At 44.4% G+C, this 16,225-nt stretch overlaps 1 protein-coding gene across 10 annotated transcripts in view; it reads right to left on the reverse strand.

Moving 5' to 3' along the window:
- Positions 1-259: 259 nt before the first annotated feature.
- SENP6 (SUMO specific peptidase 6) overlaps positions 260-16,225 on the reverse strand; it is a 914,216-nt gene continuing 898,250 nt past the window's right edge. For all 10 annotated transcript variants that reach the window (XM_069235653.1, XM_069235659.1, XM_069235655.1 and 7 more), the window contains one exon: positions 260-955. In XM_069235653.1, coding sequence (XP_069091754.1) covers positions 746-955 — 210 coding nt within the window. In that variant the 3' untranslated portion in view covers positions 260-745. The remainder of the gene's footprint in view (positions 956-16,225) is intronic.

A 16,225-nucleotide genomic window follows, 5' to 3' on the forward strand; every position in this document is an offset into this window, starting at 1 on the left:
TATGAAATACAGTACAAATCCTAAACAGCCAATCTGTTACTAAAATATATTTACATTTCTGTACCGAACCGGCTAATGGACTTAACTCTGATGAGAAATAGCATTCTTGCTATAAGATCATTTAGTACACACGGCCCTAATATTTTAAGGGAAAACTAGAAAGGCGTGCCTGAACGGAAACACTAGCGCCAAGTAACCTTAAAAAAAATCATGACTCACTCACATTCACTTAACTAAAGAATGCACGTTAGAAAAGGGATCCTATAAATATTTTTATTTGCTTAAAGATCAGAAGTTACTATTTGTCCTATTAACAGAAATACGTAACAAAAGCTTCCTAACAAGTGAAAAAAATAATTACAAATGCAGAAAATATTGGCCTCATTAACATATGTACAGGCTCGTTTCCTTAATACATATCATCTATTTGGGAACAGCTTCATTTTATGACACACATTTGTACAAACATCAAAGTTCATTTTTCAGCAGAGAATACTTCTGTCCTTCGCGTATAGGTGTCACAACCGGGCGACTAGAGGCTCAGCGCCTCTCCAGAAATGTTTCCATTTCACTGTCCATTGACAGTCACCCTTAAGAAATGGTGTAGACATTTTTCTGAATGTTCGTTCCACAGTATGACCCCGGCAGACATTCTGCTCATGACATTCGTGTCTTTAGTTTATTGAGACTCGTGTGAAGTGTATTAAAAGTTCATTTAGGAGCACAGCACAAGGGTGCGCATAGTTCACAGTGTGCTGCCGGGACCGAGTAGCTTCTCGGTTTCCTCCTGGGGCTGTGATGTGCTGCTGAGGTCCCTCTGCCCCTTTTTGTCTTTGTTTTGAAGCTCTTGAAGCTGAAGAATTAGGTTTCGTATTTCTTCTCGCTTAGTTTTCATTCTTTGCTCTGGGAACCATCCTGACAAATTCATCGGCAGATCAAAACTGTGAATGGGGTTCTGAAAAGTATGCACAGAGCGAGTTAGCTAACGTTTAGTGTAGACGTGACCACAATGTATTCTTGTTATACCACCATCAATCAATAACGTGCCCATTAGACCATTCAAACCAGACATTAGTATCATTTTTGCGTTTTCATGGCTCTTCAAATAACAGAGGCTGGTAATCTTAAAATATATACTTAATATTTAACAAGCGGCACATATCAAAAGTGAACGCAGTGCAAACTCTCAATATACTGCAGCAGCAGGAGTCTGAATGGCTCCGTAACATGTTTGCAATGACCTTAAATTTAGTAGCTACATTTCATGACAGCGATGGACTGCATTTGTTCAGTGAGACAACTGCTGAGCTTTCTGGCAACAAATGCAGTCAATCTACAACCAATCCTGCGCAACTCATGGCCGGGTATGTAGCATTAGATGCCATGTTACAGCATCATGCAGCATTTGGTTTATGCACTTACTTTGAGGTTTCAGCCGCTGGGCTACTGGGAATCGTTTAAGATGCAGGTGTTGTCTTAATTTGATAATGGCACCGAAGGCGTAAAGCCGAGGCTGATGGTGAGGTTCCCCCACCCTTAAGCAGTTGTGGAAGTTTAAAGGTAAGCACGTACCTAGCACTGCAATAATACTGAATAGATAAGACAACATCCAGAAGCAACACAATGTTATAAGATGATAGATAACATCCTGTGGATCGATCAGAGTTGAAATGCTCTTTGTTGTTACTTTATATACATATGGTTCAATGAACACAGATATCGGATACAACTTGTAAGAAATTCGGAGTGTTGGTCAAGTGTGGTCAGTATTCATCTCCAATAATAACCACAATATTTGCCAGGATGAACCACAAAAGTGACTAAATTACCCAGAGCTCAACCCCATCGTACCTATGGAACAAGGTAGACAGGGTTAACTTATAAGCAATGCCTATTTCATTTATGGAATACAAAAACCATAAAAAAGTGAAAATACAACACAAGAAAAATCCCAAACCAACTTATCAAAGGAGTAAAATGTAATAAATAAAATGATAACAGGAAAAATGCAGTAAGGGGGACCAGAGTTATGAATTTTTAAAGTTTAAATGTTAAAATGGAGCCAAAAAGAGTTAAACACCAACACGGTCATTTGGGTACGCTTGACTGGTACTTGGGGCAAGTTAAGGCCGATCACAATGGAACATAGGTTGCATACAGAAACCGGGTTCAACAGGGTTGGAAGTTTCACATGCATACTTAATCTCTGAAATGGAAATCAAAAATTCTCAGTGGGGCAAGGGAACAGGATGTGGCTGAAGAAGGCTCTATGCGGTTGGCTAGCAGCTGGACAAAATTTCGGCAAAGTAGTCGACTTTTGGCGGGAAAGCTTACAGTGTGAGAAGCTCCAATTTTAAGACCAGAGAAAGTCCCTCGTGGTCAGAGGTCAGATACCTTCTTTGCGAGATCAAGGTGAATCAGATTTACTGCTGCGGAAAGGCTATGAGCAGGAAAAAACAGAAATTTTTACCCAGCTGCCACACATGTTCAAGAGATCGCCTTGGCAGGCTGGTCTTGGTCCTCCAGAGGTCCTGAAAGCCAAAAACATCTTACATCCAAAGTTTCAGGATATGTTAGGAAGAATATTTTGACCACAGCCATAGGTCCAGGACTTTGGGTCAGCACTCGGTGGTCAAGACACACTCCAGAAGAGGCCAGCAGCAGGGTCTGAGGCACATCCAGTTGTAACTGGCCAGCTAGGCAGTTGAAGGAAAGTCTCTTGCAGCTTACTGTGTCTGTGTAGCTTAAACATGTGGTCAGCCGTATGACCCTTGGAGTCCACTTCTTTGTCCTGGGTAGAAGAGAAAGAACGTTCAGTCTTCTAGGCTCTTCTCAAGTCACAAACAGCGTGGGAAGGCCTCTTCTATTGTTCCACAGGCCCAGAAATTGTTCTGATGAGTGTTCTTGGGATGCCCCATTTATGTCAAGTACCACCCTCTCATCTTTAGGGTAAGAGTCCTTCGACAGTTGCACATTCCTTACATTAGAACAAAACCCAAGCAATACCATCCCCGGAGGTGGGTCTGTGAGGTAAGCTCATACTAGATAGTCCTTCAGGATTAAATAGGCAAAGTACTCTTCCCTACGAACCTGAATGTCCACGCAGTAGTGTTTGGTAAATGTATTCAAAGATGCCCACATTGCCGTCTGACAGATGTCAAAGACTGAAACTCTGTGTGCTAATTCAGTGGTCGCAGCAATAGCTTTGGTAAAATGAGCAGGTAAACCTTCAGGTGGTTGATTCTTGGCCAGTGCATAGCAGATTTTAATGGAGAGAACAACCCATCGGGAGATGGTCCGCTTCTGCACCCATTTAACCGACAGAGTTGATCATCCACCCTGAACGCTTTTGTGCGATTAAGGCAGAATGCAAACAATCTTTCCGGGCCCAGGAGGTGGAGTCTCTCCTCTTCTTTAGAAGGATGTGGGGGTGCATAGAAAGTAGTCAAGGTGATGGATTGGCCTACAAGGAAGGGCGTAACCACTTTCGGTAGAAAAGAGGTCCTAGTGCGAAGCACCATTTTGTCAGAATAGATGGAAAGGTAGGATTGCTTTGCTCACTCACCCTGAGGGCAGATGTTATGGCCACAAGGAAGGCTGTGTTCAAAATGAGAAGCCTGAGAGCACAAATGTGGAGAGGCCCAAAAGGAGAGCACATCAGGAATGTCAGAGCCATAGTCAAATCCCATTGGGGCATAATGAATGGGAATGGAGGAAACATATGAGTAAAGACCCTTAAGAAACCTAGTAACAACAGGAGACCTAAACAAAGAAGGTTGATCAGGATACCCCAAAAACAGAAATAGCAGATAAATAACTTTTCAGAGTGCCCATAGCTGAGCCCTGCAGGACCAGAGAAAGGATAAATAAAAGAACCTCAGAGAGAGGGGATCAACAGACTTGTCTGTACACCATGCCACAAATGTATTTCAATGACAGGCATATACAGTTTTGGTGAAGAGATGCTTGTCTGCCAAGATTGCGTTACAGACTTCGGATGGTGTGGCTAAATCTCCAAGATAAAAGGCGGAGGCTGGGCAGGTTCAGGTGGAGAACCCTGCCCCTGCTGCTGCGACAGAAGATCCTCCCGAAGGGGCAGTCCGACAGGAGGATCAATGGCCATGTTCAGTAGCGCAGGCTACCGAATTCTCCGTGACCGGTCCAGAGCCACAAGAATGACTGGCCCGGTCATTCTTGATCTTCTTGAGAACTCTGGGCAGAAGTGGTATGGGCGAAAAGGCAAACAGAAGGCCGGAGTTCCACTTGAGATGAAAAGCGTCACTGAGCAGTCGCCACCTTGGAAACTCCAACTCCGGATGGAGATGCCATTCGTGACAGACTAACCATTGTCGGCTGAGTTAATCTGCTCTGGCGTTCAGAGAACTCACCTGATGTTGAACCACCAGGGATTTGCCATGTTGTTTCAGCCATGTCGAGAAGCACAGAGCCTTCTGACAAAGGGTCCACAACCCCACTGCCCTGATTGTTGCAGTACCATATGGCGGTGGTGTTGTCCGTGAACACTTGCACTGCCTTCTCCTTGAGAGAGGGAAGAAATGCTTTCAATGTTAGTCTGATTACACAGAGCTCTAAAAGGTTGATGCGGAGTCTAGACTCTGTCGGAGACCAGATGCCTCTGATCTCCACCTCTCCCTGATGGCCACCCCAGCCCAGGAGTGACATCCGTCACTACTTTCAGATCTGGTTGGGGAGGGGAGAGGAGAGGGATCTGCCTCTGACCCATTCACATTTCATTAGCCACCACTGCAGATCTCGCACAGTTCCCTCCAAGATCTGGACCAATTCGAAGAGATTCTCCTGATGCTGTGCCCACTGGAACTTCTAGGCTCACTGCAGAAGACACATATGGCATCTGGCATGCGTCACTAGCAGGATGCAGGAGGCCATGAGGCCCAGCAGCCTCAGAGTCATTCTCATCGAAATCCACTAAGGAGGCTGAAAGATCAGTATCGTAGCCTGTATATCCTGGAGTCGCCACTTGAGAGGATATGCCCGAATCTGCACTTTGTCCTGAACAGCCTTGATAAAAGGGAGCTTCTGAGAGGGAGTCAGGTGTGACTTGAGCACTTTTATAGTGAACCCCTGTGAATGCAGTAGGGCTGCCGTAGTCTGGAGGTGGGAGACGACCGCATAGGGTGAGCCTGCCTTCAACAGCTAGTTGTTGAGTTAGGAGAAGACTGAAAGCCCTGACATACGCAGATGAGCTGCGACCACCGCCATCACCTTGGACAACACCCAAGGGGCATTTGTAAGGGAAAAAGGGAGCACAGTGAACTTAAAGTGCTTGTGGCATACCGTTAACCACAGGTAATATCTGTGACCAGGCAGGACAGGAATGTGAAAAATATATGCCCTGAAGTCCAAGGCTACCTTCCAGTCTCCTGGGCCTGGGGCTGCTAAAGCCTGTACCAGAGTGAGCATTCTGAACTTCTCCATCCTGAGGAGGAGATTAAGGGACTGAAGGTCTAGAATACGTCAGAGGCCCTTGTCGTTTTTGGGTACCAGAAAGTACAGGGAATGAAAACCACAACCTTCTTCTGGCACAGGAACTCTCTCTGGCTCATTTGGCCAAGAGAGCTGTAACTTTCTCCCGGAGAAGTGGCAAGGGGATCTTCTGTCATCAGATCATATGATGTGGCATGGATGGAGTGGTAGTCTCGAAGGGGAGGAAACAGCCCCTTCGGACTTTCTGCAAAATCCTTCTGTCTGGCGTGATGGACTGCCAGCGGGGCAGGTGATGGCGAATCCTGCCTCTGACTGGTCTCTGATGGGGAAGAGTCAGATAAGGAAGGTTTGGAGGTAGCTCCAGGGAAGGGAATTGGGTCAGGGAGTTAACTGGCCATAGCACCAGCTCCCTGATCTAACAGGTCAGTGGATCCAACGTCCCCGGCCACGCAGAGGTTAAGCAGCATGCGTGGAACGGTAGCTGGACGAGAATGGACATGGTTGGGTGCCCCTTCTGTAGCCACGAAAGGGGCGGATGGGCTGCCGTGGGGCCAAGGTCCTAGGTGTAGCATTAGAATTCTTGAAGCGCTTGAGCATTGAGTCTGCTTTTTCTCCAAAAAGATAGGTGCCATCAAAGGTCATGTCCGTAAGACTGGCTTGGACATCCCCTAAAAGCTGGACTTTCTCAACCATGAGTGGTGACTAAGGGCCACTCTTGATGCAGCCACTCTGCCCAGTGAGGCACTTGTGTCTAGTCCACATTGGATCGTGAACTTTGCTGCATCTCTCCCATCAGCAACTGCTTGGGAAAGTACTGCCTGGCCTCCACTGGGACCTGTGGCAGGCCTTGCCTAACCGTATCCAAGAAGGTATGGAAATAACAGCCCAAAAGGCATGCGGTGTTCACAATCCTAGGCCGGCAGAAGAAAACATCTTCTTCCTAAGTGTGCCCATCCTCTTGGATTCCATGTCCAGAGGCGTGGAAGGAAACGTACCATAGGAGGTGGAGGCTTGGATAACCAAGCTCTCAGGATTGGGTTTTGCGTAAGGAAACTTGGGTCATCTGGAACATGGCAGTGGTGGCGGGCAAATGTTCTGTTCACAGGAGCCCCTGTACTAGGTTTGGAGCAGGTACCCATCTGTTAGGGATTTAATAAAAGAGAACAGGGGTTCAGAAAATTAAGCTTGAGGCTGAAGCATCTCTGTCAGGAGGTTAGTCCCGACCGCCACTGAAGGCAACTCAGGGTCCAGAACCTCAGCTTTTCTTTGCACCACCATAGAATATGAAGCACCCTCCTCTTTTGCCATGGTAGGAGGAGAAAGCATGCAAGTACCTGGGGAGGTGTCCAGTCCACTGGCTTCACCCAAATCCCTAAGCCAGTCCATAGGGTCTTGGAGCTTATATTCCAAAGGGTCCAGCAACCCCTCCCATTCCTCACCGTAACCTAGCCCATAGGAAAAAGGATCAGGATCGGACATAGGAGGCACAGCTCCTGTCAGCGTTGTACGACTCATTTGACTCAGTGTTGGCGATGCGGATGGCGCAACATGGGGAGTAGGGAACATCAGCGTCGGGACTGGCATTGGGAAGGTCGAGATGGTAAGGCTGACACCGTTTTGGATCCAAGCATGGATACATGGGTGCCCTTGGAGCTGAGGCTGAAGCTGCCGGCGCGGAACCTGAAGGGGCCCCTTCAGACTCCATTGGGCCTAAAGGTGTGCCAACGGTGTCGAACTGCCCAAGAATCAGGAGCATGTCCTCAAAGAACTCTTTTAGTTGGACAGGGGTCACTACGGATCCTAGAAACTCAGGGAGGCGCAGAGTCAGCCCAGATGCAGTCTCCGCAGATGGAGGTCTAGAATCACAATGCTTCTGCTCCCTCGATAGCTGACGGATGAGGAGAAGTTGAAGAACGTTTTGCTTTTTTTATCTTCTTGTGCCTTCACTTAACCGATTGTCCCGAGGATTTGGAGTGGAACAGTGACGATGGAGGACTCTGGGATCAATTCCGGGACCTTCCTCTCCACTTGGAAAAAGGCCACCCAAAAAAAAAAGACTGAGGGATCAGTGCTGGCTGGCGCGGAAAGAAGAGAACTGACGTCAGTGTGCCAGGATGGTGGCTTTATAGGACCCACAATGTCATATCCAGTGCAGACAATGCCGACAACGGACACGGTCGATGCCACCTAACGGCCAGTAGGGTACTGACATCAGGGGGAAATTCTAAGGTAATGAATCTGCACCTAGATGTCTCTATCAGATAGGAGGTGAAGCAGACTAGGCCGTTATCTTTGTGGGACATGCTAGAAACATTAATTTGAGATTAATAGGCTTTTAATGTGCCAGAACAGTGAACATTTGGCACTGAGAGAGGATATAATTTGATTAAGGATCTGGGTGGATTTTGTATCGATCTGATGAGTTTACATTCTTCCCTTAGCTTCCTTAATAGTGATAGTGTTGGGATAGTGAAGCCTGAGGAAGCTTCTCGCTTGAGCTACAGATTCAGAGACCCAATTGTTCAATATTCTAGAGATGAAGTTCTTGATTTATTGAATAGCTAACTGATTTACTGTAGCAATGCTCTCTCATTCATAAGTCACCCCTGCAGCATAGCTAGTTCATTTTTAATCCACAGAGTACAGAGTAGCCTTAGGTAACATATGCTAAAGAACTGGTGCTGACAATAGGATGTCCTGAGGGAAAAATGCAACACTTTCCACAATAGTATAGATACTAATATAACAGAAAAGCGTAATTCAAAACCATAAACTTAGACAGTGAATACCCATATTAAAGGTGTGGCAACTTTGATCGGTCTACATTTTCTAAGTTTATATATAGTACAATAAAATATGAGATCTCTGAATTTCCATCATTTTCATAAGTTGTGAATATGGCAGTTTTGCACAACTTATGTCATGTTAGTGCGGACAGGTTGATGGGAAAAGCCATTAAGGTTGAGCCATTTGTAGAAACATGCTATCACTAGGTTGTTAGTGCCAGAAAGACAGACATGTCCTTAAGACCTGCGAATGGCTAGTGACCAGGACAAAATACCTTTAAAGGGAGTATTAGGATGGGATTATTCCAAATGGGTGCTGAGGACAAGCAGAATGATTGCATCCATTCCAAGATATCCAGGACCGGCGCTTGGGTCGAACCTGTGAAGCCACACCTGGTGCGGAGTCTAGGGAGCGTTAAGTTTGGATAGAAATAACTTACTGGTTTAAAAAAACTTGCTGCAAAGTACTTTTTTGTCCTGCAGTACAGGAAACAATATAAATGTCAAGATAACTCTGGTGATTAATGTTCCTGCTGGAGAGAGATCTTTTGTCTAGTGGCAGGTTTGACTCATCATAAAATAGTGCATTGAGTTAATACGCATGCTGCAAAGAACTTGAAACATGCAGATCGAAGAATTGTTTATTAAGTATTTAGCTCAGCAGGTTACCGATTTTGTCACAGAGATCCTTTTGTTACTTGCAGGTCATAAGTTGCAATCCTAATGTAGCACAATGACCTGTGGAATGTCATGAAAGAGCTGCATGCAAAAATCATTGTACAGGTTAGAAAGTTATGTTTTTTCCCCCAGTCTTTCGTTATCCTAATTTTGTTATAAAGGGTTGGGTTGGATACAAATACATTAATGTAATTAAAGCCAACCCCAGCCACTATGGTATGCTTTAAATTTGAAGTATGTGCTTTTTCAGGCCAGTCACTTAAAATATACTACCTACTAGTACGGATGACATGATTGCTACACCTTGCAATCCTCATTGTCTTATGCAACATTTCCTATAGATTGCATTACACACGTATGATTCATTGTCTCTGTATAGTTTATATGTTATGTAAAGTGCTCTGACACCCTACACCGGTATGAATAGCGCTATAAAATAAATAAAATACATTTGCGAGAGAGGCTATGGAGAGATGAGGGACACTGTTGGATGTCGATTGTGAAGGAATCAGTGGATAAGGTTGTCATTGAAAGCTGGGGGGGGCACTGAATAAGATTATTGCACAAGGCGTCACTAGTGCTGCAACCGGCACGGAAGAGCTCTTCTGATAATGCACATTAAATATAGAAATTCAGATTTGTAGACAAAAGGCATTTACAGAAATACAGACGTTGGTAATAAGGCCAACACAATACTGCAGTCTGCCAACAATCAACATTCAGGTTTCAGACACAGAAGGCAAACAGATGCCATCACTCTTGGGGGTCATAACATTCACACATTTTACCAACTAGAGAGTTAATAACTAAAGTCTTTCACAGATTACCGTCCATATGTATTATAGTTCTAGATTCTGACTGACTATGAGGTATCCAACTCAAGGATGGCCTCCCTGTCGGACATATGTACTGTGATACTGTAGGAGGCTGGCTAAGTACATGGTGTACACCTAGAGGTGAGGCACCCTGAACTGAGTCGAGGCAACCCTTAGTGCTAATGTAAGTGGTTTATAATAACCAAATGTCTCAAAGGGTAGTTGTGGAGAGCAGCTCAGGCTTATCAGAGGGGGGTGTAAAACAAGTGCAATAACCAGAGTCAGTCAGTGATTTACACACAAGAAAAAGTCACACCAAGTGTTAGACAAAGTATTATTTAGTGACACACAGGCACTAAACTAACTTTGGTATATCTCCTAACTGGAGAAATGCACACACAAAATATACTTCAAAACAGGTAGGTAAAAAAATAAAATGACATTGGACCCTATGAAGGGGCGTGGGGTGGAAAAACCATATACTAAAAAATGGGTTAAGAACAGTACAACCAGACAAGACCAATACACAAGGATCCTGGGGATTGGGGAAGTACTAGAACATCAAAGGTAAATAGCAGAGTTTCCCCAGGAGCCCGTATGCAGAGGGGTTACTTAGCATCAGTGTCTATAGGATAACATGGCATAGTCGTGGTTGGAAAAGGGTTGGAGCAAGGAATGTTAATGAGTGCTGTCACCGTGGCTTACCAGAGAAGTGGAGTACCTACATCAGGGAGACCAGGTGCATAAGGATGAAGTTGTATGGGAACATCCAGTTTAAGTCAATGGAGACCTCGACTGCCCAGCTGCTGCAGTGGCCCGTGGACCAGGTTGGGGGAACCCAGGCGTGGATGCTGGACAAGGAGCACCTGAAGAAAGAGGGAAGAGAGTTCAAACCACCCGGTCGCCCAGGGGGTGTAGGAGGGCAATACCAACCCTTCTTATGGGTACTTCTCTGTTGGACAGTTGTCACTGAGGGGCAGCTGCATCGTTCAGACGATGCAAAAGGATCCCAGGAGTTTTCCATGAGCTGTCCCACACCAGTCATCGAATTGCTGAGGGGGTCAGTAACCAGCAGTGTCACCAACAAGCCTTGGCAAATGCAAGAAGAGGGATGCACGACAAGTTGCAATTGATGGGGCCAATGAGGCTCAAGGTACTCAACCTTCACAGGTAAGATAGGGTCAGCCCTCCGTAGTGAGGAGGAGCCAGGAGTACTTTCTGGCAAAGGGCAGAGGGAGTCGCAAAGAGGCCTCAGCAGCACAAAGAAAATGGATGCCCACGTTGCAGGGAGGACGTTGGTCTTGGAGCAGTGCGATGCTTGAGGCTGGAGCTTCTTGGATCTATGAGGTCTTCGGACTGAAAAGCCAACAGGACTTGGTAATGACAAACAGATGCAGTGCACAGGAGTTCTGTTCCAGCAGGTCCAATGAGGGACCACCAACTTTCCAGTTGCAAAGACGACAGGTCAGACCTCTAGAGAGCCACAGAACCACCACCCATGTTGCAGAGCTTGGAGGAGTCCATGGGACAGCAGGATCCACAAACTGGTCCTCAACGCTGAGGTGCCTGCAGTTGCAGGGGAGTGACTTCTTCACTTTAAAGGAGATTCCTTCTGGATGTCCTTAATGCATGAAGAGTTCTTGTGACTTTGGAGGATGCACTGCCACAGAAGTTGCAGAGTTCTTGCAATGCTCGGGGATGAGGATGCAGTAGGAGCCCCCCTACAAGTTGCAGTCTTGTCTTGGTTCCTGGCAAAGTCTAGAAGCAGGATACAGTGTCCAGACCACTGAAGATTCTTGAAGACAAATCTTATAGATTAATCTAGTCTACGTATCTTGCAGACAAATTTGGGGTCCCACCCCCAGGGAAGGTGTGTTATGAGGTTATTTTATCATCATTTTATGGGCACGGTATTTTAGCAGAGGCCTGCAGCTTGTGCCCTTTAGCCTAGAAACAATTCAGTTTATTATTTTAACAGAAGACTCATTCTCTGGCAATGTTTTTGTTCTTTTATCTGTTGTTCCCTCTGCTTAGAAATTGTTTTCTCGTCTTAGCACGACATCTGTGCTTGTTCAAGGCTGTACACGATAGTGCTGTCGGTACAAAGCAGAACATCACATTTCCTGTTGTTTTGTGGAAACATACGTATTCTTACGTTAGGGCAGTATTCTCAGAACATAAGATGTTTTATTATAAAAACACCTCTCTGCCCCCTATACGTTAGAGAGAAATTCCAGCCAGAAGTTGCCATCACATGCTGTTTGCTGAGACTAGACATCCTTTCCGCCTACATGGGAGAAGACTTTCGGTAGACCAACAGCCCTCTTCGCTACTACCATATTCAAGCATGGGGATGGTGTCTTCCAATGGGGTCCTGAAGGACGGATTAGGGTTAACACTGCTGTGCCCTAGTATAGCACCTTAGTGATGTAGGTAGGAATCAGAAAACCTTGCATTGTGACGTTATGGTGGAACTTTCTTATGATTCACTTTTTTCATCACCGCTCTGCTATTATCATGTTTCGTTATCCTAATCATTGCAGTACATGACCTTTTATCTAGGATGCATTTGAATCAATACAATTCATTGAACCAATTCCTGCTTCTGTTGGACTTTGCACGCATGAGACAAATTTAACTGGGAGAAAAGGGTAAGTTCTGTTTCACCACGATTTCCTTGAGAAATCAGAATGTCATGTGCACGGCTGCCACAAATCACCTCTACTCTCTGGTATTGGTGAGGTACTTCTAGCTGGCCAGAAGGGTTAGGCTGATAGCTGTCACATGGTTGGGACTGGACTCCGTTCCCCACAATCCGGTGGTGCTGCTGCTCAAAGCCAGCAGTCTCATTGTGATAATGAGAGCCAAAATGACAGGAAGTTGGACCACTATGGTGATGACCAACCAATCGAGGGGGAGGGGGTGTCAGGGACCCTACTCTACTGGACCGACCAGTCAGATGCTCCCAGGGGCCTCAGGTCATCTTGTTTCCAAGATGGCAGTATCATGTACCCACCTGGCAGAGCCTTGGGCACCTCCCTAGGGGAGAAGCTGGACAGGGAGTTGGTCACTCCGCTTCCCTTTGTGTGTTTCACACCAGAGCGAAAGCCCGTGGGCTCTTGACTGGAAGAAAGCAGTTTTGCAAGGAGGGCACCAAATGTGTTGTTCAAAGCTGTCTGGTGGCATTTAGGAGCACCCCCACCCCAGCCCGGAGACTCATTTCAAAAGGAGAGGTGGTAACACATCTCCTCTACAGGAAATCCTTTGTTCTGTCTCCCCTTGCCTGATTTAAGCTGAAGAGCAGGAGGGAAGAACAGTGTCTGGAGTTGGCGGCAGCACTGGCTTGCACGCAGACCCTGCAAGGCTGCACAGGCAGACATGGGGGATCCTCTAAGGAACCCCCAAAGTAAATGGTATCATGCAACTAACACTGGAACCAGTGTAGTTGCATGATTCTAACATATTTAATACCAAACATGACTAGGGTCGGTAAAACAGTTATGTAGTTCTCTTGATGACCAGTGTCCACTACATACCTTAAAATGGCTTCCCAGCACTTCCTAAGTCCAGAAAATGGAGTCTGGGGTTTATAGGTGTACCTCTGCTCTTGCAAGGGTACCCTCACACTCAGAACCATGCACCCTACACTTGGGCCTAAGGGCCTATCTTAGGGGTGACTTATATGGTCAGAAGTGCAGTGACTATGATACAAGGTGAACCCTATATCTGGAGTGAAAGGTGCAAGCACCATTTTACAGACTCTGCAATGGCAGACCTGTAGACCCAGTTTGCAAGGGCTCCCATGGGTAGAACAATACTTGCTGCAGCCCACAGGGGGCCCCTGATGTACCTAATGCCCTGGGTACCTAAGTACCATATACTAGGGACTTACAGGGTACACCAGCAGGCCAATGGAGGGGTGTAAGAATGACTTACAAACTAAATTTAGGGGCAAGAACACCGACAATGGGGCCCTGGTTAGCAGGATCTCAGAGTACTACAGTCTAAACACATTGACACCAGACAAAAAATGGGGACAACCATGTCAGAAAGATTCTATTTTCCTCAGATATCTTTTAACATTATTGAAAAAGAGGAGCTTTCCCTGAAACACACGTTTGTTATGCTACATTTATAGAAATGCATGTATATCGCTCAGCAGGATCAAAGTTGGAATTACTACTGTTTTGCAAATATTCAATTCAATGTCTATACTTTGTATAAGCTAGCAAGAAGGAATTGCAATTTTTTGTTGTCCTTAGGGTACCTGTGACAACACAAAAAGAATGAACTTATTGGTTATAAGATTGAGTGGTTTTGGACGTTGTTTACACTGTCTTACAACACAAAGTAACACATAGCATATATGCTGTGCTCTGTAAGGTGCTCCTGAGATATTTTTTATGGTCAATAATTCAAATCCTCTTATTTTATATTTAAAAACAAATATTGTTACATGTAATAAATACTTCTATTTTTGTACTTTATAAGTATATATTAAACACTAGTGGTCAGTGTAGCTATGGTTCAGTCTCACTTTTGATTTGTTTATAACTTTCAACCTCGTGGGCACAATCTGGTGATCTATCAACTGAGTCAGCTAAATTTCGGCATGGCAAGTTTCAGGAGATCCATTCAAGGGGAAAAAAGTTGGGGGGGAAGGGGTGAGGGGTGTGTTAAAAATTATAATTTTCCATTTAGCGCCCACAGGGAATTTAGTATCAAGACAGAGCAAATACTGCTGAACAGATTTACACTAAACTTCACATAAAGATAGAAATTTATTCAGTAATTTTTTTTTTTTGATTTGGTGAAAATCCGTCCAGTAGTTTTTGAGATGTGTGGTTAAAAAAGATCCTGGGCCGGAAATTATTGGGTTAATTCTTATGTATGTATTTGTTAAAACTTACAAGTCAAACTAGTCAACTCATTTTTACATTTTTTTTTTTTTTTACACAATGCGATTTGGTGGATTACGGATTAAATTGTTTTTCTGCCCAGCACACAAGGTGTGCGTCAGTGCTGATTTAAGAGCTTTGATCGGTGAAAAAAAAAAAGTTTGACAGCCACTGGGCACAACCTCAGAAAGGTGACCAACCATAAGGCAGTGGCAAGGGATGCGAAGACGCAAGGAAAGTATAAGGCATTCCTGATGAAGAAAAGCAATGCTTTCGGGATGTGACTCACAAGATTGTCAGCAGGCATTTTAAGCACTGGATTGGACTACCATTTCGTTGCTTACTCTTGAGTGTTAGCCAACTCACTGGTTTCATGCACTGTTTACAAAGCACAAGCAAAGCCAAATACTAAAATGAGTGTCTATCTCCGTTTGAAGGCAGAAGGGAGGGCACATGCCCAGCCTACAGTTCAGGCCCTGTGCCCAACCTCTGCTGTGCTGTACTTCCCAAAAGTTAGAAGCAGAGTCTGGCTCAAACCCAGGTGGGCAAGGTCAAAGCCTGTGCACAGCGGAGGCTGGACAACCATTCATAGCCACAACCTGAGAATTGTAGTGTTTGAGGCAGAACCATAATTCAGTTTTTAATGTGTTTTTTTCAGTGAAAAAATATTTCATATTTCTCCTTTTTATTTGGCAGCATGGGCAACTAAAAAGAAAGTGCTCATTAAAAAAAAAAAACTAGAAGTGGGGGTTGCACATACAAAATTTACCTTTTCAAATTGCTTTTTTAATTTTATTTTTTGTTTATTTTTTTTATTTTATCCCAGATTTACCTTTCGCTTGTTTTTTTTAAAAATATCATTGATATTTTCAAAGTATACTTTTTTAATCACTATATTAATATCATGCCTTTTATTTGTAATATTCTTGGTAATTTTCTAAACGTTTTTTTTTTTTTAAGTGCCTTATTTTAAAATGTAGTTAATATTTTAACAACTAAAAGGAGTGGGGCAGTACTCAAAGCCTTTACATACAGGTCAAGCTGAAGATCACATGTGTGCCTAATAAGGTCCATCTCCTCTCCCTTGTCTCCTCACTTGTGATAAAAGCAAACATACAATTGTAGGGTGTTTGTTTTGCGCATACACATAGGGAGTTATTTTTCAATTGATGATTTCTTTATTTATGAATGCCAACTACTTGGGATTAAACCTGTACTGCACTCTATAACTATGGATTCGTTATAGTCAGTACCACGTTTCCACAGGAAATTGATTTTTGTCTTCCTAATAACGTTTGTGCTGTTCTATGAATCTTCACAAAAATTTCTTTAAAAAAAAAGAAAAAAAAAAGGCTCATCCACCCAAACTCCTTGCTGGAAAGTTTTGGGGGTGATCCGTCAAGCAAGGTCTAAGAAAAAGAGGAGGGGGTGCCAAAACACGCTTTCCAAATGCAATTTTCCATAGGAACATTATATGCAGCTACAGTCAAAACAGCTGAAAGGAATCACACCAAACTGGCAAAAAGTTAGATCTTTGTCTAGAAAGCATGCTTCTTGTGATTTGGTGTAAATCTGTTCAGTA

The sequence above is a fragment of the Pleurodeles waltl genome, chromosome 5, assembly GCF_031143425.1.
Source record: "Pleurodeles waltl isolate 20211129_DDA chromosome 5, aPleWal1.hap1.20221129, whole genome shotgun sequence".
NCBI lineage: Eukaryota > Metazoa > Chordata > Amphibia > Caudata > Salamandridae > Pleurodeles > Pleurodeles waltl.